Below are 22568 nucleotides of genomic sequence, written 5' to 3'. Positions count from 1 at the left end.
AGTAATGAAATTAGTCCAAACAAAAGCAGCAACCGAAGGGCAACGACTTCTATCGCTATCGAGGCCAATTAGATTAGGGGAACCAAAACAGAACAGAAAGGAAAAAAAACGAGGAAAAATAAAAGAAAAACCCTTCGCACAGAGAGCAATAAAATGTTACTACCAAGTGGACCCTTTTACCCCCCCATTTTCTCATTTTCATTTCTAGACGAAATTTTTTGTTTGTTTTTAGTGTCAAGGAGTTGAGCAAATTTTTTGTAAATATGTTTAAGTGTACCATTCGTTTGGTCAACCTGGTGATGCAGCTCTTTACAGTGGTAACTCTGATGGGGGGACTCGATACCGACACACAGATTATCCCCGAAATGCCATTCCCTTCTGCCATGTTTCTTTCTTTTACAGACTGTGGAGATTGTTGCACTGGTCTACTTAATAATGCTGTTGTATTCGCAATGTATGCTAGGCGGCGAGTACTATCTGTCCGTGATTTTCTCCGTCTACTCTCTGCCAGTCATCACTGTTCAGTCTGTGGTCTTTGTCCTGTGTCGTTTGTGCTGCTTTACCGTAGGGCTCGATCCAATTGTGCGTATATCTAGGAGGCCACCCTGGCCTCGTGCTCCATGGACACCCACTGAATGGCCTGTTTTACAGGCGATGACGTTTAATCTGGCCAGCGGCATGGTGTGCATCGGCAGCAGCCTGACCATGCTCGTGGCCATGATTTTTCACTGTGGCAACGAGTACCAGTACATGTTCTTTTTGGCCGGAGGATTCGGCCTTCTGGCTGGGATTCTGCATTTGGTGAATGCCTTGATCTGCAACAAATACATGCCCCGCAAGGAATGGTACGGGTATTTATTTGACAGGCGTCGAGTGCATTCTTGACCCAATCGATTGACTAAACGGTTAAATATTTATGTGGTATGCCTTTCCCCTCTCCCCTCCCCCAGGACCTACACGAAACCCTCGAAACAAGGCAGAAAAAGGATGGAAGAATCAATTTTGTATTTGGTACCGTGATGACTGTAAAATGCTATGGGGAATAAGTGGAAAAATTGTGAAAAAGTATACATGCAGATTGGGTTTTGGCAAATAAATTGAATGTGTATGATTTCATTTTATTTGTAATCAAAATCTGGGAAAAAATGGCTTAAAATATGAGTGGTTTTCTCTTATAAATATAACAGGGTCATAGAAGAGTCTTGAATGTTGTATTAAAGAAAGAATTGTGGAATGGAGGATATACTTACTGAAAGTGTGCCAGAGGTACAGTCCTGGAATAATTGTATTATTCTCTTAATATTGATCAAATGAATACTGTTTAAAATGTGTATAAATTTCAAGTTAAACTGATTAGGATATAAGCAGGCTTAAATTTAAACTGATTTGAGTGTCCATTCAATCTGATTGAAGTTAAAGACAACTTTAATCAACTTGAATGTTTTTGGATGGCCCCGAGCTCTCTCTTCTATTGTTCAATGCTTAAAGACTAAACAAAAACAGTTTGAGTATACAGCCAAGCCCAGTGCCGTGCCATACCAACCCCATTTCCACTTACATTTCCAATACCAAGCCCATTCTCATCCCCATCCCCATCCCCAACCCCTATTCAACACTGGGTTCTATCGTTCTTTGTGCCGATTGTTTGTTATTGTTACTTATTATCGGTTCTCATTGCTGGGGAAGGGACGTCGTGGAAGGAGGAGTGGAGTGGAGACCGTCTGGCCAGCGGCTATAATCAATATAATATTTGGCGACCTTTGCGTGTTAATGGCTTAAATGCTTAAGAGCCGACTGTCGACAGCATTCACAATTTCATGTGAGAAATGCTTTTGGGCTTCGGGGCTGCCTTTCTTTTGCGCAGCTAGAAATCGATAAATTGCTTTTTGACAATCATCAAAGCAAGCAAAAGCTGCTTATAAGTACCACTCGGTATACTTGGATAATGAAAATGGATATGTGCACATACATACTCGTACGTATATACATATGTATGTATGTATGTATGTATGTGTACGTATTGAGGACTCACACTTCAATCAATGCCGGAGAGTGACAAACAGGGAATTCTATTCGCGATGTGCAACGTGCATATTCATAAGCATAAAAGATTTCCATATTGCGAGATGGCAATCAAAAGGATAGACAGGAAGACAGACAGTCGGGGGGAGCTCCCTACTCATCAGATGAAATCAGATGTGTGGCATGCAACTGCTGTCATGTAAGTCTTTGAGTTGATGCTGTGGATGATTCAGATGATGTTGCAACTGTCAGTCAATTGCTGCCGCTGCCGCTACTGCTGCCGCTACTCATCCTGCTGTTGCCACTGATGATGTATGCAAAACTAGCTGCCAGGCAATACAGTGATTCAAATATCTATATGCATGCATGCATATGTGCCGCCAATCCAATGGGATTGCTGTCGCACTCATTTGATGACTTTGATGCGACCGGGAAAAACGCATAATGTGTTATAGCGATACAGCAGTAGCTTTCTACTTTGAAAAAGATTTGATGGCAGAGAGAACGTAGCGAAGCCATTTTCCACAATTAATTAAATACTTGCCGGCTTGATTAATTGCTCTTCTACTCTCTACCTGAGTGATTGCAGCCACTTGGTGGCTTAATTGGAGTGCTGCCAGTGTCATAAATGGGCAAGCAGAACGGCTTGACAGCGATTTCTAGGAGACTTATCAAGGAAATAACAGAACATGCGTCATTTGTCTGAGAGGAGGTAGGGGGCAGTCCTGACAGGGAGAAAATGGAGAACAGCAACAACAACAATGGCAGTTCACAAATGTAAAAATATTTGGCACTCTAAAGTGCAGCCAGAAAAATGCGACAAACGTTGAAGAGCCATTTACTAGGAGTGCCAGACGAAAGGAGGAGGAGGAGGTATAGTACCAACAAAACACGGACGAAGCATACAGACCCTAGCGATACCTGCTTTTCGAATTTGCTTAGTGAATGAACTGAATTTTTTTTGGTTTAGTTCTTACTAGAAACTTTTATTCTGAATTTGTCCCCTTTAAGCTTAGGCCTCCGATGGCATGGTACATATATCCTCTAGCTCTACAGATAAAGGGTATACAAAAAGTGCAACAGAAACAACAACAGTCAAGCGCGTGTCTGTTGAAAAATGGCGGCAAAAGCTGGCAAACGAAGCCGAAACACAGACAGACAAGACAGTCATACGTCGCGTCGCCGGTGCAAACAAAGAGTCCGGAGCTCCGACTGATGAGGCAGGCAATCGGAATGAAACCCAAGCACTAGAAGTGTCGTCAGAGAAAGAGAAATGGTAAGAGAACGGGTGGATAGTGGCAGCGAAAGGGGGAGGCGGAGAGGTGGAGTGACTGACATTGAGCTTCAGAGTAGAAGTAGGGAGCATCACAGCGCGTTGGCTGGCGTTGACGACAATTGCACAATTCATAATAGCTAACATGGCACTGCCACACAGAGGCACACACACACACACACTGAGATAGAAGCCCATCCACACATGAGAGCGCTGGAGAGAGTAGGAGCTTCCATTAAACATCGCCATTAAACAGCAGAAACTGTTGCACACTCCAACGAAGGTACACTGGAAGAGAAGGTAGAAGAATATTAACTTGTTAACGCTTAGACGAGCATCTCCCACATAAATACATAGTCGAAAAAGTGCTGCTTGAGGTCCCTCACATGGCTCATAGGAAAATGTAATCTGAAGAGACTTCAGCAGCGTGTATACCAATCGTAAAGTGCATACTCGGGATACTCAAAGGTCTATTGAGTGAATAGCCATCAAGTCGGAAGTGGAGGAAAAAGATCTTCTTGAAGATTTAACTTGAGCTTATAGATGAGGTAATGAATGTAATTTTGTGCTTTAATTATACAAATAACGGTTTAGGTTGAGAGGTGAATGCAGGGAAAGAGTGCCTTTGAGTGCAGCCCAATTAATCCTTTCCGCGCCTAGCCGTGAATGTCAGTCAAGGAAAATCCAATTAGCTAATGAAGATGGGAAATCTGACGTGGTTCTTCCTTAAACAAGCCACATTTTCATTTCCTCAGTGTAGAGGCTGGCTGTATGCTGTTTACCATTTGAGATGCACTGAAATGGCATGCAATGGAATGGGATGGGCATCGGGCACTTGTTTATTCCGTTCACTGTTCAGCAACACTTTCACTAATATGCGAGGGTGCCGAGTGCCTAGTGTCTGCCTGGAGATTGCAAATTGCATTCTTCATGGAGTGAAAGAGCAACCAGTGGCAGGGGCAGGGCCAAGAGTCAGGAACGAGTCCAAAGCAGTCCAGGAAACACACACAGTCCTGCACCCATTCGTTTCGGGCCGAGTGCCGTAAATGATTGCGGTAATAAGCATTATGCACAGACTGGCATGTACGTCAGTCTGTCAGTCCGTCAGTCCGTCAGCCCATACACTCTGACAGGCCTTCCAGCTCGCTCTCGTCAGCGTCAAATTAGGTTAGACTCTGGACATTAGTTGTCTGTCCTTGTCTCGGATCGCATCGCATCGCCTTTGACCGCCAGCCCTGTGACAGGAACTCAACTATTTTCTTTGATGGCAGCACGGACTGCTAGTCGGACGGACGGACTAGTCGTTTTGATTAAAATCGTAAATTGCTTTGGTCAGCGAAAGGTAAATAAATTGTAAGGAGGATTATCTTTGTTTGCATTCCAGATGTTGCTCGTTTTTCCGCTTTGATGTAAAGGCGGACGGACCCCTTTCGAGCGGTGGTGGCTGGCTGGCTGGCTAACTGGTCCAAGATTAAGAAAGCCAATGAGCTGTCGAACATAAAGAATCCCGAAAGCACTCAGCCAAGTGTGTCTAATGTGTCCTTAAAGGGTTCAGAGGACGGAGGTTGGGAGGCTGCGCCTTTTATGATGATTGATATCGGTGGCCTTAAGAGGAGTGTTTGCAGTCCTCATAAATAGAGCAATTGGCCGAGGGAAAAGTTATAATTAATAAGGGGAGCAGCCGCTCTCTGCGTTCCCCATGCTGCTCTCCTGCTTTCATTCTGTCTGTAATTGCTGGAAATTAGTTAAGTAAAGTTGGCAACACAACAATTGGCACCCCTTCCGACGTCGAGGCGGGGGGGCAGGGGAGTGGCTTCGGGCCAGGTCAGCGCTTGGCCAGCAAATAAAAAGGCCATAAAAGGGTCGTAAAAAGGGAGCATTAAAACCGAGAGAGAGCCAGTAGCGACAGCAGTAGCAACAGCAGGGAACAACTCAAATATTAGCTTAAATGCAATGCACATTAAATTACTCGTAGCAACAATAAAACGTACGAATAAAACAGATTTTCTGCTAGTAAAACAATAAAAAAAAGAAACAACATTGACGGGCACAGCAGGCGATGGAAATGGAAATGGAAAAGGAAAAGGCCCTACTGCCTAAATCATCGCCAAACTGGATATCCCGTCGTACTCGTATATGTGGGGAAATGGGGGAAGGAACCATCCACAAATTGAGCAAAGATGAGTTTTTAATTCGATTTCAGAGCAGGAAGAAGAAAATGGGGGAAAGGACCCGGATGGAGGGACGTGCAGAGGATTGTGCACGTGTTGGTGTTGGTGTTGGAGTTCGCCGTTCGTCCCTTCCAATAAGTCGATGGTCCCAATGTCAGGGAAATATGTCTGAGTAAATTTAGAAGCAACGAAATTGTCAAGTGGCACGCGTTGAAATATGATAGCGGCAAATGCAAGAAATTCTCGTACAAAATTGTATTTCACAGAGCCAGAGAGAGAGAGAGAAGAGAAAGAGAGAGAAAGTGAGAGACAAGTGGCATCATAAACATATCGCCGGCCGGCCTCCGGTTTCGGCCTCGTCCTCATTTTGAATTCTTGGGCTCTATGTCCGGGTCCCGGGTCCTGCTCCTGCTCCTGGTCCCTGTCCCATGTCCAAAATTCAATTTAATAAAAAGGGAAAACTGGTAAAGGAGAGAGTGAGGAAAAAGGACAGGCAAAACGGGCGACTGGCGACTCAAACCGATATACACACACATAAGATTGTCCTTTACGGTATACCCTGTAGATGGGGCATTATGGGATAGAAAAGATACACAAGCGATTGCTGTTTAGGAATATTAATTGAGCCGTAGTCTAGAGCTTTGTTTGTAGTTTTATCTGAGGTCTTTATGAGAAGAAAAGATATTTTCAATCTATGTATAATTATTTCCACTTTCTAGAAACTCGAATGGTTTAAAAACCTAAAAGAATCTGGTTATAGGGTATTCTTACGTGGTATGTTTCGGCTGTAAATTTCTTTCTTGAGTTCTTTCGTTTTTTGGCAAAGGCTCAGCAGTGGGGCAGCGACTTGTTTATGCCAAGAGTGCCACTTACTGTGGCTTACCCTGCCTGCAGCGCGAATGAAGAAAATTTTCAAGTTTTTTTTTTCATCTTTTGGCTACGTTTATGGCTACGACTACGGCTACGGCTGCGGCTTGCGCCATGACAACGACTCCGGCTACATCAGCGTTTAAGGCTACGGCTACGGCTACGGCTACGGCTACTTCTACGGCTACGTTTTGTGCTGTGTTATTTTGCTGAAAAAGTTTAGTTAACAACATTTTGGGACGCTGAACCGGGTGGCTTTTCAGTTTTGGGGGCACCCTGCTCGGACCTGTACCCCGAGCCAGGCGGCCGCACAATGACGTTAATATTGTTCGTGATGGAGCCCCGAAATGGAGACAACAAAGTCATCATCATCAGGATGATGTCGAGATGCGAATGAGGTTGAGACGTGTGCCGGAATATGAGAGAAACTCTTAATTAAATTCCAAGTTCATTTATAATAAACGTCCGGGCTGGCCGCAGAGATCTGCAGGGGAATCTCTTGAGTCGGCCAGCTGGAGGAACTTTCACAGCGACACATGTTCCAGGACACTATTTCTTTTTTTTTTTTTTTTCGTGCTACACACACATGTGTTTTGGGCTTGGGTTGGGATCTGGATTAGGGTTTGGGTTTTTGGGTAGTGTGTGGTTGATTGCATGGCGATAAAGTTTTATAATTGTTTCATTTCCCCGGATTTAAATTGCAAATATGAGTCTTGTGTCTTTTGGCGGGGCGACCGGGGGCCCAACACTAAATTATGCCGAATGGCAAACACGCGTCGTCGACCCCCGAAAAGACTCACTTCATTACCGGGAGGAGACCTCCGCTCTGTGTACCGATGCCCAGAACCCAACCCACTGCCCTGCCGTCGCACAGTAGATTTAACCTAATTAAGAATGTTCAACAGGACACAAGGCAGCCAGCCGGGCTTCGAATACAAATGAAATGTCGGGTGGAAGGGTGCCAGTGCCACTGCCACTGCCAGTGCCATTGCCAGGAGTGGGGCAAATGGGTGGCACACACTGGTGCACGACGGATGGGGGGGCAAGGAGCGTGCTTGCGTGGGATCTAAGCACCCCGACAGGCTGCGCAAAATGAATGAGCTGCCGAGCAAATCTGCTGTCGTGTTTTTGCTTTTCAGCCAAAAGGTTGGGACTGCAGGGGCTACATTGCCATTTCTATACCCTTTTCTGAAGGGTATTATGACTTGGAACAGATGTTTGTCGGGCAGAAAAGACATTTGTGATACTGAAATGTCTTCGAGTGTAGCTAAAATCTTTCAGGACCTGTCCAAAGACTTAGAAAGCTCCAAGTATCCATACCAGAAAATTCCAAAGCATTTGCAAAGAGTATCTAAAGCTTCGGAACCTCGATCCTAACCTTTCCGTTTTGGCTGCTGGCAAGACGAATGTTAATTCTATTTAAGCGCATACACAGATACGCACAAACACACACACAGAGAGAGATGGTGAGAAAGAGAGGGAAAGGATTACGCAGAAACACAGATACAAATACATAGAAACTCCTACAAGCTGCTGCTGCTGTTGCTGCCTTTGGCATTCAAAGTCAGAAAGATTGTCAACGTTTTCATTTTAATTCAAACAAATGTTACTAATGTTGTCATTGTTGTTGTTGCCGCCCTAGCAGCTGTGGGCGGGGCGGGGTGGGCGAAGTGGGTCTGCTGCTGCTTGTTGAATATTTTATCGTTTGACTTGACGCCTTGGCAACACTTGGCTACCATCATTTCACCCGCCAAAAATCCTTTCTCGTCACTCGCTAATGGGCTTAGGGTCCACGGGCCCAGAGCCAGAACCACCCGTTGAGCCCGTACCAAAGTTGAGCTTTACTTTGGTCTTCAATTTGCAATTTGCATATTTGGGCTATATTTTGATGGCTTGATTAAAAACCAGTTTATGCGAAATATGGCAGGCGGATGGCCCCCTCTCTGGCCTACACGAGTATATATGTACATTTATTCTTCCTTTATCGCCTTATATCTCTGTGCTCTCCATCGCTTTTGCCTTGTTTATATTCCCTATCTTTTGCTGTGTGAAAATATTTATGCAACTGAAAACTGTGTCCTGTATTAAAAGTGCGAAAACAATGACCAATGATGGGCCTGCCTGCCCTCTTTTATGCAACATGCAGCAACTGCCTGTGAAAATATGATCTTTATTATTATTTTTATTATTCTTATTGTTACAGTGTATTTTCGGTTTATTTTTCTTATGTTGAAAACACACCTGCGTTGTGCCCACAGTTTTTCAACACCAGGAAGAGTAAAGTGGAAATCGCATTCGGTGACAATTGTTTTTATTTCTGTTTTTGTTTCTGTTGGGGTTGGGGGTTTCCTTTTTTTTACTGTTTCCATCTGTTTTTGGGAGCTGTTACTCGTATTTTCTTGACAAAATTTGCTTAAACAGCGACAACAATTTGCAACAATATTGCCCATTGTTCCGGCCATTCTGTGGAACGCTGGCTATCTTTAATCTGTTCCCATGAATTTAAATTGCTTTATAAGCGAAAATTGTGTATCCTTCTGCTGGCAGATAAATCTACTTGGGAGTGCTGGTATTCTTCGAGAGGCTTTGTTCAAAGACTTTCAATACCAAGAAATCTTGCTTTCATATCAAATTTCTGCCTTCTTTAGGACACTTTACTGTACGAAATCGACTGATTAAAGGGCTTAAACTTGTTGACTACAAAAAATGAATGAAATAACCAATGAATATAACAAGAATCGATTTTAATCCCACGCACTGATGTTTCTGCAGAAACACTTGAACGCACGAACCTCTCACATTTATCGCCAGGACCCTACTCTTTCCGGTCTTTCCTTTTTCCTTTTACTTATTTCTTTTTTTTTTTTTTTTTTTTTTTGGGGTGGAACCACTTCAATTGAATGAAATCCAATTAGCTTTTTGTGTGCTTATCAACGCGTTTACAGTGTAACGCCGGACAACAGGAGGCAACAACAGAACAGACCAGCCGTCGAAATAGTATCCGACATTTGATTGTCTCGCCTTGAACTCTGTCCAGAGTCCCAGGGTCCAGAGTACAGTGTCCGCTGTCCCACTGTCCCACAGTCTGGTGTCCGCTGTCCTTCACTCACTGCCCATCCAGACACATGATGAACTGGAAAAGTGAAGCAAAAAAAAAGGAAACGCGTTGGAGACTCTCCCTCTGCCCAGAAGGGAGCCCCACTCGCACTCCGAACGTGTCGGTCGGCGTGAAAAACAGCCGAAACCCAAAATACAAGAAAAAAACTATGGGGATGTCTGGCTGCAGCTGACGAAGCCAGAGATACCCTTGAAGATCATGAGTGATTCTCCCGCACTGCCAGGACACATTTCTGAAATAAACGCTGTACAAATTTCCCGTAAGCGAACGGACTATCCAGTGGAACGAAGGCGATCCATTTGAATCAGCGATTATTCTTAGAAAAGTCAAGTTTTTACCACAAGAATGGCATTTCGATGAATTCCTCTAAAAGTATAACATATGTTTTCGATCGTGGTTGTTAAAAAGTTTTAGTTTTGATAAATCCTATAAAATATTTTCTGCATGGCATCTCTTCAAACACATACATATGTTAATACCCTTCTGAAAGGGTATGGGAAAAAATAACAGAAAAATATTGTGGCACTACTCGTATCATTTTCAGTTTACAGACAAATGTGTGGGTCCTGCGTCAGGACCTATCTACGGTCTGTCTGTCTGCGACTGTCGCTGGCACTGCAGCTCTACTGTGTGGTGGCTGCTGCTGCTGCTGCTGCTGCAACCAGCTGTGTGGCAGGAAGCGTTGCAGGACTCCCTCCATCCAGCATATCTTTTTACGCTTCGCTTATTTTGTTTGGCGCCGCAATTTTTTTTTCGGCGTATGCGTACTGTTGTGTAATTTTGTTGTGTTTATTTTTTTTGGAGAGGTTTGAAAAAATGTCAAGTTTTTGGAGCCGACAACAACATTAGCAAGTCAAACAAAATTTTCTGTTTGCCCAGCAGCTGGCGGTGGTAGAAAAGCGCTGGAATATAATTTGAAGCAAATTTTAATTAATGCCAACAGCAATGCCGTCAGCGGGGAGGCAAACACAGAGTGGGAGAGACAGAAACTGGAGTTAACCGCATGGCAACATTTGGTCAGAGAACAGAACACAACACGAGGACATCGTCAGCAGCACGGGGCCAGCACCAGGACCAGGACTAGGGCCAGGACCAGGACCAGGACTCCTGGCTGCTGGCTGCTGCCACACCCAACCGCAACACCGTGTAAATCCCTTTATCAAATTAATGAGCTCATTAAAATTCGTTTAGCAATTACAGTTTTAACAATTTCCGTAGCCGCCCACCACGCCGCGTCGTCAATATGGTCGACCGAAATGAGAGGAGAGTTTTTTTCGTGGAAAATGCTGGGGCATCAAATCGCACAGGTGGTGGCGACTCCAGAGGGTAACCATTGGAGCCATTGCACGTGCGCAGGGCATCTTGGGGAAAACAAGCGGCTGTGGGGTCTGTGCGGCCTATATTATATCCATAAAAATCATAATAAACTCTGAAGTGAAGTTTTTCGTCCTTCTTCCTGCCAAAGATTGGTGTACACTGAGAGAGCGCCTCGGCTCGCATCGCCTCGCCTCGTCCCCCGTTTGTTAATAGCAAAATCGTGTGGCTGCCAAAATAAAAGGGCATAAAAAATGCTTTAAAAGTAATAATAATTGCGTTTAGCCTGGTTTGTTTTTGCACCGCTCAAGAGTTTTGGTCCTGCAGGAGCAGGATTCACTCCAGCTGCTCAATCGCGGGTGAAACAATAAAAACGAAATAGCAATGTAATAATTTATGATGGCATCATTAAAAGCCAACAAACAGTCGACACGACGGATGGAACGCACCGACGCGACGGTCTTTCTGCCCAAAAAACTTTTGCCATTCGAAAGTATTAGAAGGTGCTTTCTGGTGGATGCCACTCCTGCCTCCTGCTGGCATTCCTGCTGCCTGCTACCGCCTTTTGGCAACGCGCTTCACTGGCTCCTTCCTCCTTCAATGCAGTGTAATAAAAATGTTATTATTTCCATTTTATTTATTATGCTTTTTACGAAATTTATGACGTGCGCATGTTTTGATTCATTTTTCAAAAACTGTTTGTAATTTTCATAAAATCTTTGACGCGCGTACATGTCCACGGACAAAGAAATCCTAAGGAATCTTCCGATATCCTTCGAGTCCGATGATTAATTGATTGCTGAGCCAAATTGCACATAAACCATAACTGACAAATTTATATTTTATTTGATACAGAATTATTTTGCCCACTTGTATGCGCACCGCACCGTCCAATGTCTGGGCCTGCGTCTTTAAGGTTCGCTTTGTGCTCGGAAATCCCTTTTTTAGGGGTCCTTTGTGGCCCGAGGCTATTGATTTTTCATCCCTTTGTGGCCCGGCCCTACCCGACTCCTGCCTGCTGCCCTTTGTATTATTTTGCCATTTATTGTACATTATGCAGGCGACTAATATTGACATTATCTGTGTCCCGCTGCCTTGTTTCTTTTTGTTTCTTTTGTCGCCCTGTCACTTAAATCAAAGGCGTAAATCCTTGTTTGCCTCTTTGACTCTTTCACTTCTTTGAGTTGTCGATCAGACGGCTCTGTGGAGGGACATAAAAAAGTGTGAAATCAGAAGGAAAGTAGAATATGTTCCCTGCTTCACACAATGCACCACAAGGTCACAAATTTCCCATAAATGAACGGATGATTGAATCGAGGTTTCCATTATTTTGAGAGTATGGCTGGTATGGTTTATCCAGCTCGGGTGGCTCATTTCTCTCAGTGCACCTCCACAGGTTGATCAGCATTTCCACAGAGGCAAGAATGAGTGAAGTGAGGACAAAGACCACGTATGCCAGCAATCAGCATGTGTTTTCTTCTCTTGCAGCAGCAATTGGCCAGAGAATGTTGATTGTTTCTTGCCCCAAAGGCACAAAAGCTCGTCCTACATACCGCTCTCTCAGCATCTCTGCTGTCCCTGGGGATCTCTCAGGGTATGTCTGCTCTTTTGTGCTATTTATGGTATTTATTTGATGCCTTGACATATGGCCAGCGTTCTGTTGGCTCATCTATTAGGCAATTCCCTGGCTGTTGACCCCCGGTCCGTGGTCCGGAGTCTGGTCTGCGAGCTCTGGGTCATACATCAACTGCCAGAAGGCAGCACGAAGGAAAGAACTGCTGTCTGGGTGCGTAGATTGCAGTTAGAGACGGAATATATATACGAGGATATAGTAGGGGGTATCCATGTGGATGGCATCACCACCAACAACAACAACAACAACAACAACAATAGGAGCAACAATAGGAGGAGCATATGAAAAATTGCATTATTTGCTTTTCCACGTTGTTAGGTAGGTCATCTCTCTGTGCTTCTGTGTATCTGTGCCCCAATGCTGGGATGTATGTGTGGAATGTATCTATGCTTGTGTCCGGGCCCTGTCTGTGTATCTGTATCTGTGTGCTGACATTGCATGACTATGCATTTCATTTGATATGAGAACCTCGCTGCTGCTGCTGCTGCTTTTGGCGTTTCTTTTCGCACACACAATGATGAATTATTGTGCCAAAGGTGACTTTCATTATTCCCTTTGCATTTTCCATCACCCTATCGCACACGCCCCGATACAGCGTATCTATGCAGAAAATTGAATTCCCGGTTGATGGCTGGAGGCGGTCCTTTTGCGATCTGCCCACTAATAATGCGCTGTCACGTGCTGACGGCTCGTAGAGAACCCTCATACCTACACAGATTTTCAGAGGCATCGAGGTCCTCTACCTATGGGCCTTACATTTCTAACGTTCTTCGAGCAGAACTGGCCTTCCATCCGCCCACATTTTTTCGTGCAGAACAGCACCTACAACATCCCATATATTTTGCAAGCAGAACAGAACACATTTTCCACAACATAGCAACCCCATTCTGCTCTATAGATTCTCTCCCTCTCCAATACAACTGTCTGCAAATTGATTGTATAGATTTAATATTAAGGATTAGACATCAATGCACAGCTGAGCAGAGCAATCCCTGGAACTCCATTGGGGTCATGCATCACTCGGAACCATTATGTTATGTGTCTGGGAGGCGTGTTTCTAGCAAATAATGAAATTCTGTTTGGGCTCGGTATATCACCCAAACACATACACATATATACTCTCATGTGCGTGCTTGTGTTCATGTGTTCAAATTGCATTTTCTGCAATTTTCCTAAACAGAAATTCAGCTTAAAGAGAAATACGAGCTAGGCCATGTTTTTCCAATGCATACTATTCGCTGGTGTTTTCCATTTCTTTGGGTTTATTTTTAGATGGTTTATGCTTACAGAGTCTTACTTTGTTTTTATTTTATTCTCTTCGTTTCTTTATTTTTTGTATTTTTGATATTTTGCGTCCTGCCTCCTTGCTCTGGCAATTTGTGGACGGAATCGCCGCAAAAGGCAATTTTCTCTAGCTATTCCTGTGCTGCATCTTTTATAGTGGAAAACTTACAGTCACACACACACACACACACCAGGGACACACATACATACACACAAACATGAGGAGAAACCGCTTAGACGTTAAGGAAAATTGAATTTTTAAAAATTGTCCTGGCAGCAGACTCGAGCGGAAATATGAAAAGCTCCAAGTCCAACTCTATCCCACGGACCTCAGCCATGCTCCAATGCTTCACTGCTCTCTGCCGCCCAATCCACTCACGAACAGAGATACACACACACACAAACACACACTGCTTGTTGTATCTATGTGTGGCGGCTGCACATCATCAACTTGTTTCTTTTCGGCTATGAGGAAAATCGATGCGATGCCAGTTTCTAGAGTGTTTTCTTTAGCCATTTTGTTGTACTCTTAAAAAGAGTAGAGAATGGATCACCACGAGTGTATCTCAAAGATGGTAAAGGTTATACGTGTTGCAAGGAAGAAAGGTTGTCTGCTCCTGCTGCCTGCTGGCCCAGCTTCTGATTGGCGTCTATTGCATATTGATAGCACATTGAACGTCTAAACTCTTGCTAAATTATATCAAAATACGTATTTATAAAGCTTAAACTCTCGCACATACCCTTTTCGTTGTAGTTTAGTTTGTTGTCCCTGCCCCTGTCTGGCAGTTTATTGTGTTTGTCCCGGCTTCTGTCACTCTGCCTCGCTCCCTGATCTAACCCCTCTCCCTGCCACACACATCTCCAGTTGGATTTTGTTTAATTCGTTGTCAGAAATATGGGTCCATTGTCCGTTGCACATCCATTGCATCCGCTGCATTAGACTTCGCTTCTAATATTCGCTGCAATTTGTTAACCAAGTTCTCTCTACGCTTGGGTTTTCCATATTCCATTTTACATTTTTCTCTCCCTTGCTGGCACTACCCACTACCACTTCCACTTCCACTTCCACTCCTTACTCTTTCAATTTGTTGCTGCTACTTTTTTTCTTTCGGTTTTCAATTTATTTGGCCGTGCCACGCGCTCTCTTCGCTTTTGTTGCATATTTCATTTGGCGCCTTTTAGTTATAGCCATTGTTGTGCGCCTGTGAAATATTCCACATATTTTGCAAGTTGATTTTGTTTTTATTTGTATTTCTATTTTGCAAAACAGCTACAAAAAAGTGATAATAAAAAATGTATTTCACATGTGGGCGGGAATAGAACAGCTTGTGGGTGGGTTAGTTTTGTGTTGCAACAATAGTTTTTGATGCTGTCAAAGCATCTTCCTGTGAAAGTAAATATTTAGAAAGTACTACAAAAAGGTTAGAAAAGCATGCAAAAACGTGAAAGGATATATTTTAAATTGTAAAAAATAATAACTAAATAAATATACAACTAAGGCGATTAGTGGTAGAGAGGATAAAGAGAACAGATAACCAGAGTCTGGAAGATAGAGAACCTCTTCTGGTAGTCAAGGAAAGCCCTCGTTTAAAGGATACGTAACATATATCTATCGTTCGGCGGCGATTGTTCTAATTAATTTGCGTAATCATCATAATACCCCTTAAATAATGCCCCATTATTGCCCTTCAGTATTGAGCCCTCATGCGACTTGCCACATTTAAGGCACACACAAAAGGCAGATTATAATGCATCGGGTGGTCGGAGCTACGATGTGGTATCGTACAAAATATGTTTTGTCAAATTTGGCAGCATGGCAGCACTTACTCAATTATGTTTAAAGTTTCGTTTCATTAAATACGCTTTTGTGCACACTCTGGAAGGCCGACAACAAAACAAAAAAAAAAGCTTTCAACACACACCCACAAGCCAAGGCTTTGTGGCAGCTCCAGCTGCAGAATGCAGCATGCAGCGTGCAGTTTGGAAAAGTTTGCACAAGAGCTGGGGCAAGTGGCACAGATGGTGCTGCTACTGCCTGTAGGCTAACTACCAAACAGTTGAGCCTATGGGCCATACACCACACATACACGCTCACACACACTCGAGTTCTTAAAGCTTGAGCGTCTCTTAACCCGTAGCCCCTCTTCCACTGGTACTCACTTAACCCTATACTCTCCCCCTTCTCAGGGTCTCTCTCTCTCTCTTAGCCCCACACACACATACACCAAACACATGCACTTTAAATGCAAACGGGCGTAAAATTTTAATTGAGACTTATACACTTTGCCCTCATAAGTATGCAATGGGATTTTTGCTTCTTTTTTTTCCCTCGTTTTTCCTCGTGTGGACAGGACACTTAATGCGGCAGCAAGCGCAACCTTGAAAGTGTGCCACAGACAAGCCGCCCCCATTTCTAGCTCAATGGAAACCAATTTGCGAAAACAACAAGAACAATGCCAGCAAAAAGGACATCAATCAGTGGGCGGCGGGCACAAGGTCCTGCCATAGTACATATATGCATACATGCACCTATGTATGTGTGTAGAAAACGTATGCAAAATTGTTTTGCCATTGCAGCAGCAGCAGCAGCAGCTGGCACTCGGCACTTGTTTGTATTGTTGCATGCAACGGTGGGCGGCATGGTGGATAGTGCAAGGGCACAACAAAAAGTGCGCATCAATTATTTATATTGAATATTTTGCCTTCGATTAGAGACTGCTTTCACCATTTGCCATTCAATGCAAATAGTACCTGGCAATGAAGAACGAGGACAAGGGATTCCAAATGGAATTGGGGCACCAATGAGTGGCGGCTCTAGACAGTTGCCACACTTTCCCCTTTCTGGGTGTAGCCCTTCACGATGGGTCCTTGTGTTATGGCATTCTACAAATATTTGCGATTGGAGTGTGTGTATGGGGCTCGCTCGGCGATAAAGAAAAGTTTGTCGGGTCCCCTGACCCATATGTCTTTCTGCATAAATGTCCTTTCATTTCGATACTTTGCACAAAGGATACGCATTCGATTTTTCACTCTCTTTTTTATTTGCTTATGCTGGCATGCAGCAAACAGCAGCAGCAGTAGCAGCGGATACGGTACAGTAGATTGTGGCATGCCCCACACCGCGCGCACACACACACACACTGTGAGCTGTGGGGGTGCTGTGTGTATTGTGGGCGTGTCCTTGTCAGGTTCACGCATGAATTGCTACTTACTGGCCAGGATTCCATGCCGCATGCACCAGCAGGGGCAAAGAGGATACGAAAATTGAATTTTGTGGTAAAGTGCAATTTGGTTAGGGACAAGCACCCTTCAAAAGCTATCGATGACCGCTCTCTCCCTCCATCCCTCCCTCCCCCTCTCTTTCTATAGATGATCGAGCGTTAATCGACTTAGTTGTTCCGAAGCTTTAGTTATGGCCAAAACTCTGACTGGGCCTGGGCTTTGGCCTTCACGGCTTCATTTTCGATGCAATAGATGCTTCCTTTGTGCACTGCATTCAATTTAGTCGCGTATTAAGTTTTCAAGCTGCAGCTTGAAACTTGATAAATAAATTACTACTTGGCTTGGCAGCTCGGATGCTCGGCATCTCGGCAGCCTTACACTCTGCGCTCTTTCCCCAGAATTATTGCAGTCAATTGACGCGCAGACACCCCAGACGGACGGACAGACCGACAGACAGACAGACAAACAGACAGATGGACCTACGGAATGGAACGAAGGACAGGATGGACGATGCACTGCGATTTGCAGTTTTTCTTCTGTTCAGTTGATTTGTTTTGGCTACCTTGTAAATGTGAAACTTTAGGGTTTATTGGGCCATTGAAAATGTGGGTAAAAAGCAGAAGGTTTCTTTGTTATCCGTTTCTAAGAGGTTGGAATCGATCGAGCAATGGATCTGGATTATTATTGAAGTATAAGAGTATCTCTGGGATGCTAATGCTGTTTGAGAGAATTTTGAAATCTTTCCCGTCGCTTTTTTGCCCTGACATTCGAACACAACTCTTGATCCCCAATTTAAATCTATTTAAATTTATAGAAATCAAATTCGATACATTACTGCTTACAGCAATTACTTATCTAATAATTAGAAGTTTATTTGTTTTCTGTTTATAAATTTTGCTTTACTTAAAATGTATTCGTTTGTCTGCATTTCTAAATTCGTTTAGGTTCCATTTATATTCTGTAATCTCTATTAAATAAATAATAATTATTATATTATTATAATAGGTAATAGGTATCCCACAGTCCTAATAAGACCAAAGCATGCCTTCCTTTTTTTAATTTTCTTTAGATTTTTCTTCAATTTCGCTGAGCGCAATGCAAGAAAATATTTTCATTTCTCGTAGAGAGCGATGCAGGCGGAGGAGTCCGGGTCCAGGGTCCAGGACCAGGACCAGGTCCGGGTTCAGGTCCAGGTCGATGCGTCACAGTGTCGGCTTGTCCTGCCTTTTCCTTGGATCAAGTGGAGTGGAGTCGAATAGAGTGGAGACCAGCAGCCAGGCAGCCTTGTCGCTTGGCTGTCGCTGGGTCCTGGTTTATTGGCCTGGCGAAAGTTTTCCGCCGTCACTTGAAGCCCGGGATACAGATCCAGAGAGAGAGAGAGAGAGAGAGAGAGAGAGAGAGCCTGAGTGTCCTGGCGGGCGATTAAAGTTTGTTCTGAGCATCTGCCTCGGCATTAGCTCTCCGGATCTGACTCTACCATCTGGCAGACTGACTTTGACTGACGGTTCTGTGCAGCTAATGCTAATGCCAGAGCTAAGCCCGGGGCCAATGGCCGGAGGAATAGTTCCATTGATTTAACTACAGAACGAAAATTGATTTAACGCCATAATTCAAGCCAACTGCCATCTGACTTTCCATCAATTTAACGCATAATTCCTGATGGACTTAATCGTAATTGATGATTGATTGCCTCGTCTGCCTCGAGCTCGCGAGGAAATTCTCGAGTGTTGCAGCCCCACTCCTGGAACTGCCTTTTATGTATGGATTGTGCCCCACGAGGCGTATGCGTATCGCTCGAAGAGAGGGGGAGAGAACACTTTTGGCAGAACATCATTTAGCCGTAATACTTTGTAATTTATTTTCGCTTACCTTAATCGAACGCTTAACGCCGGCCATCGTTTACCTCGTCCAGCCAGATGATACAGCCAGTTGGTCGCTTTTCTGGTCCTTCTGGTCCTTTTCATTACGACGCTTCGCATAAATCAATGTCACGGTGGAGAATGGGAACTAAATAGCGGATGTAGGCGAGTGGAAGGAACGTTACTGTGGGTAAAGATCCCCCCATGATGTGGTCGACATCAAAGCCTGCCGAGAGTCCAAGTATTTTTAATTTTAATCAAATGCCTGACAAACCACAGCTCCCCATACTCCTCCTCCCATCTTTCTTTCGTCCAATGAATGTCTGGGGCAACGGCAACGGCCACGGTGACGGGGACCCCCTCGCTTTTTATTTGACTTGGACATTTCAATTGCCGAGCAATTCCTTAATGGCTTTCCCCCTGCCGCTGCTGCTAGTGTCCTTAGATGTAAATAAAAATGCATTGCGCTGCCATTTCCTGTGAAAGCCAAAAGCATTTGATGTAACTCATTTCAGCTTATGCAGCGGCCACGTGACGACAACATTTTTGCCAAGTCCACCCGTCTAGCAGTCCTCTTTTCCGCTTTCCCTGTTGTCGTATTTATATTTGCATTTCCATTTGTTTATGTGTGTGTAAAAGGGTTTTTTTTTTTTGATACTCTTGCATAGGGTATTGGAAGCTTGAGGCGTAATTTGCAATGAAGCCAAGGAGATTTTTACGAGCCCTGAAAAGGGGTATCTATTTGGAAAAAGCAGACGAAATTAGGCAATTCTTTAAAAAAAAATCAAAAACTGCCTTTGAATATAGTTTGAAATTTTCGCTAGGATTATGACACCTGCAAGTGCAAGGGTATCCAAAGCTTCGGCTATCATCCTTCTCCTCCTGTCATCTCGTTTTTTTTTTGTAAAACGTTAAGCTTTTTTTTTATGTTGTACTGGAACGGCTTTTATGTGTTTTTCTTCGCCAAAGCTGTGTGAAATCAATGGAAGCTGGTTCCATCTCCCACCCCACGATATGCCACTCCACTCTGTCATCTCCGTTCTGCCCCTGCTTCATGCTGTAGCATGCCCCAACTGGCCGCGTTTTTGTCTGTGATTGCGCAAAGTGCGGCGCTGTCCTGCTTGATGCGAAAGCGTTTTATTTAAATATATATATGTACACACACAGTATGTGAAGGTGTGTGTTGAAATATATATGGTATATGTGTATGCATCCATGGGGTAGATGTAGGTGGCACGGGGTGCGTGTGTTGTATAGTGGCAGGTAAACCGTAACGGTTTAAATCTGCTTGTCCAACACTCGGCTTTCATGCCACACCATCCTCAACCCCAACCCCATCCCTTTGGCAGAGTCCCGTATTTGTGTCAGTTCCGTGCAGATCGCTTACATTTGGCATAAAAAGGGCTGTGCTGTGCTCCGCTCCGCTCCTCCCGAACGAAACGAAACGATACGAAAAAAACAACCAACAGAAGAACCATGTTAAAAACAGTTTTATGCACTGCCAGAACGAGCTGGAATAAAATAAATACAAGTATGCTGGCTGGCTGGTTGCTGCCTTCAATCGTGTGGCATCGTGCAGCATGGAATGGTCCTCATCCTGCTCCTCATCCTCATCCTCATCCTCCTTCTCGTCCTGTGCTCCTCGTTGGCAAAACGCAAAAGTGCCCACGCTTCAATGCGTGTATCTGTCGCAAAGGCCGAATGCTTTAAAAAAGTGATTTTTACAAGCCACACAATTTCACACACACTCACACTTCCACACATAATAACACAGATATGTACACTGAGGGAAAAATCTGACTTTAGATTTCTTGACGGAGATCCGCAATCGGCGGAGATGAACGGAGATGAGGTCGACGACACCAAACCCCTTTTTCTTATTGGATAGCGGGAACAGCATAATTGATTCCAGCATTCGTGGCGTCTCGGTGAGACGCTCCTGTGCAGGTCCTCGTTCTGCCCACCAACACCATCACTGCCTCATAGGGGATACATTTTGCAACCTTTTCAATGAGTTGGCACACCAGTTGCCAAGATTTTCGTACCCATTCTGTCTTTGCTCTCAAGTCGAAATCATTTCAACCCAGCCTGAAGGCCTTGTTGCTCTGTCTACGACCATTACTTGTACTTTAGAATTCATCTTTGGCTACAATTTTTGTCAATTAACACATAAGTGAATCTTAAAGACTCTCCAAGACCTACTTGGAATGGCTATAGCAGGAATGTATGCATTTTTCTCCAGTGTACTGGACACATGTAAATTCGTATCATATGCTACAAAAAACATAGTCCAGGAGGGAAGCAAAGGGCGTGTGGAGGGTTCTGGTTTTGGCCCAATGCATCGGCCATCGTAAAGTACACAGAGGGCAAAACTGTTTTTTGGCTGAATAGTCAAGTGAAGTGCTCGGAGCCTTTGGCTTTGGCTTTAGCTTGGGTTTTGTCGATTTGCAATTTTCGGCTTTGGCCAGAATCGTTTTCCAGTTAATGAATGAGTCCCTGAGCTGTTATTTTTTCCTGTGGCTGGCCCGCTGCCTTCTCTGTTTGCGGACCTGCAATTGATGGTGATTGAATTTTTTGATTGATCGCCTGACTGATTGATTGAGCTGCGTTGAACGGCAGCCAGTCAGGCAGGCCAGCAGGCAGGCAAGCACACACTTGCATTGTGAAAAGCCGAAAGGTTAAAAACTAATAAAAACTAACGAAACAAAGACCTGGGGGCCATGGGTACAGAGGTTCACGGGTTAATTGAAATGCGGCACCGTGCAAATATGGTCGAAACACAATGCCGCCGGCTCCGTGCGCTGCTCGGGCCTAAAGGCAGAGTCGCTCTTCGAGCCACCTTTGGGGAATACACTCGCAATTACGCTAAAAGCAATTCCCGAACCAGAAACACTGAGGCAGGCGAGTGTCTTAGTCCCCGCGTTGCCAGACCCCAAAGTGTTGCGCCAGACAAACCCTTAGACTCCGGCAAACAAACAAATAAACCCATTTTCCCCGGCTCTAAAGCCCTGGCCCACAAATTTTTATTTAAAGCATTTTACTGTGGATCGTGTTTGGCTACAGCGTTTTCCTCTATCCTCTATCCTCCATCCTCCATCCTCCATCCTCTATTCGGATGTCGTACAATCAACTTAAACTAAGATTACAGACGCCGCACCGTTAAGCCTCCTGGAAAAATGTGTGCCACAGAACCACTCAGAGAGGACTACTCCGACTCCGACTCGGGCTCCGACTCCGAGTCTCTCCCTCTGGCCCCCAGGGCGTATACGCATGCTATTTGTATTTAAAATGGGATTTACCTGGGGTTTTGTCACTTCTTTTAGCGGGGCTTTTAATTTGATTTAATGCGTCTACGCGTGCCGCGTCTACAGTTCGTCCTTCTGCTCCTCGTGGACTCCTCTTTGCTGGAATGGAGACATCGGCTGTGTGTGTTCTTGCCCCGGGGGAAATGTGAGGTGTCGGTGCCACCTCCTCCCAATGTGAGGTAAGAGTTTCCCGCATTTCCCCAGCGAATTTGGGCAAGTGAAAACTTGTGTTTTTGGAAAACTATGTACCAACTCGATTGCAAATGTATGCCAGTTGTTGTCGGCTGCCTGCTGCCGGTTGCTGGCTGTGGCTGTGGCTCTGGCGGTTGTTGTTTTGGTTGGTTGGGAAAAATGCAAATTAATTTTCCGCAGGCTTTTCGCTGCGTTTACATTAAATATGAGTGCTCTTGCTTTCCATTCGTGGTGGCCTCTATTTCCAGTTTGATTTCAGTTTATGTAAATGTTGGTTCTACCAGCATCCTTGCTGATGCCGCTGCCGC

The 22568-nt window shown here is 44.4% G+C and overlaps 2 protein-coding genes across 4 annotated transcripts in view; both read left to right on the top strand.

Moving 5' to 3' along the window:
* LOC13036398 (neurotrimin) overlaps positions 1 to 22568 on the top strand; it is a 138385-nt gene that overhangs the window by 32886 nt on the left and 82931 nt on the right. The window lies entirely within an intron of this gene.
* On the top strand, positions 203 to 1116 carry LOC6896872 (uncharacterized). Its single transcript, XM_033384193.1, has 4 exons — positions 203 to 317; positions 403 to 582; positions 652 to 845; positions 951 to 1116. Exons 1-4 carry the CDS (start codon positions 264 to 266, stop codon positions 1018 to 1020), a joined length of 498 nt encoding a protein of 165 aa, XP_033240084.1. The 5' UTR covers positions 203 to 263; the 3' UTR covers positions 1021 to 1116.

The sequence above is a fragment of the Drosophila pseudoobscura genome, chromosome 2 (assembly GCF_009870125.1).
Source record: "Drosophila pseudoobscura strain MV-25-SWS-2005 chromosome 2, UCI_Dpse_MV25, whole genome shotgun sequence".
In the NCBI taxonomy this organism is placed as follows: domain Eukaryota; kingdom Metazoa; phylum Arthropoda; class Insecta; order Diptera; family Drosophilidae; genus Drosophila; species Drosophila pseudoobscura.
Note: the sequence above shows the minus strand (reverse complement) of the source record. Positions and strands in the feature narration are given on the sequence as shown.

What these genes read in the sequence shown, in the direction of transcription:
- LOC6896872 (XM_033384193.1), top strand. Translation starts at nt 264, where the DNA reads ATGTTTAAGTGTACCATTCGTTTGGTCAACCTGGTGATGCAGCTCTTT. An exon ending in TGATGCAGCTCTTTACAGTG is followed by an intron (nt 318 to 402) that starts GTAACTCTGATG and finishes TTTCTTTTACAG; the next exon opens with ACTGTGGAGATTGTTGCACT. An exon ending in CCGTAGGGCTCGATCCAATT is followed by an intron (nt 583 to 651) that starts GTGCGTATATCT and finishes CCTGTTTTACAG; the next exon opens with GCGATGACGTTTAATCTGGC.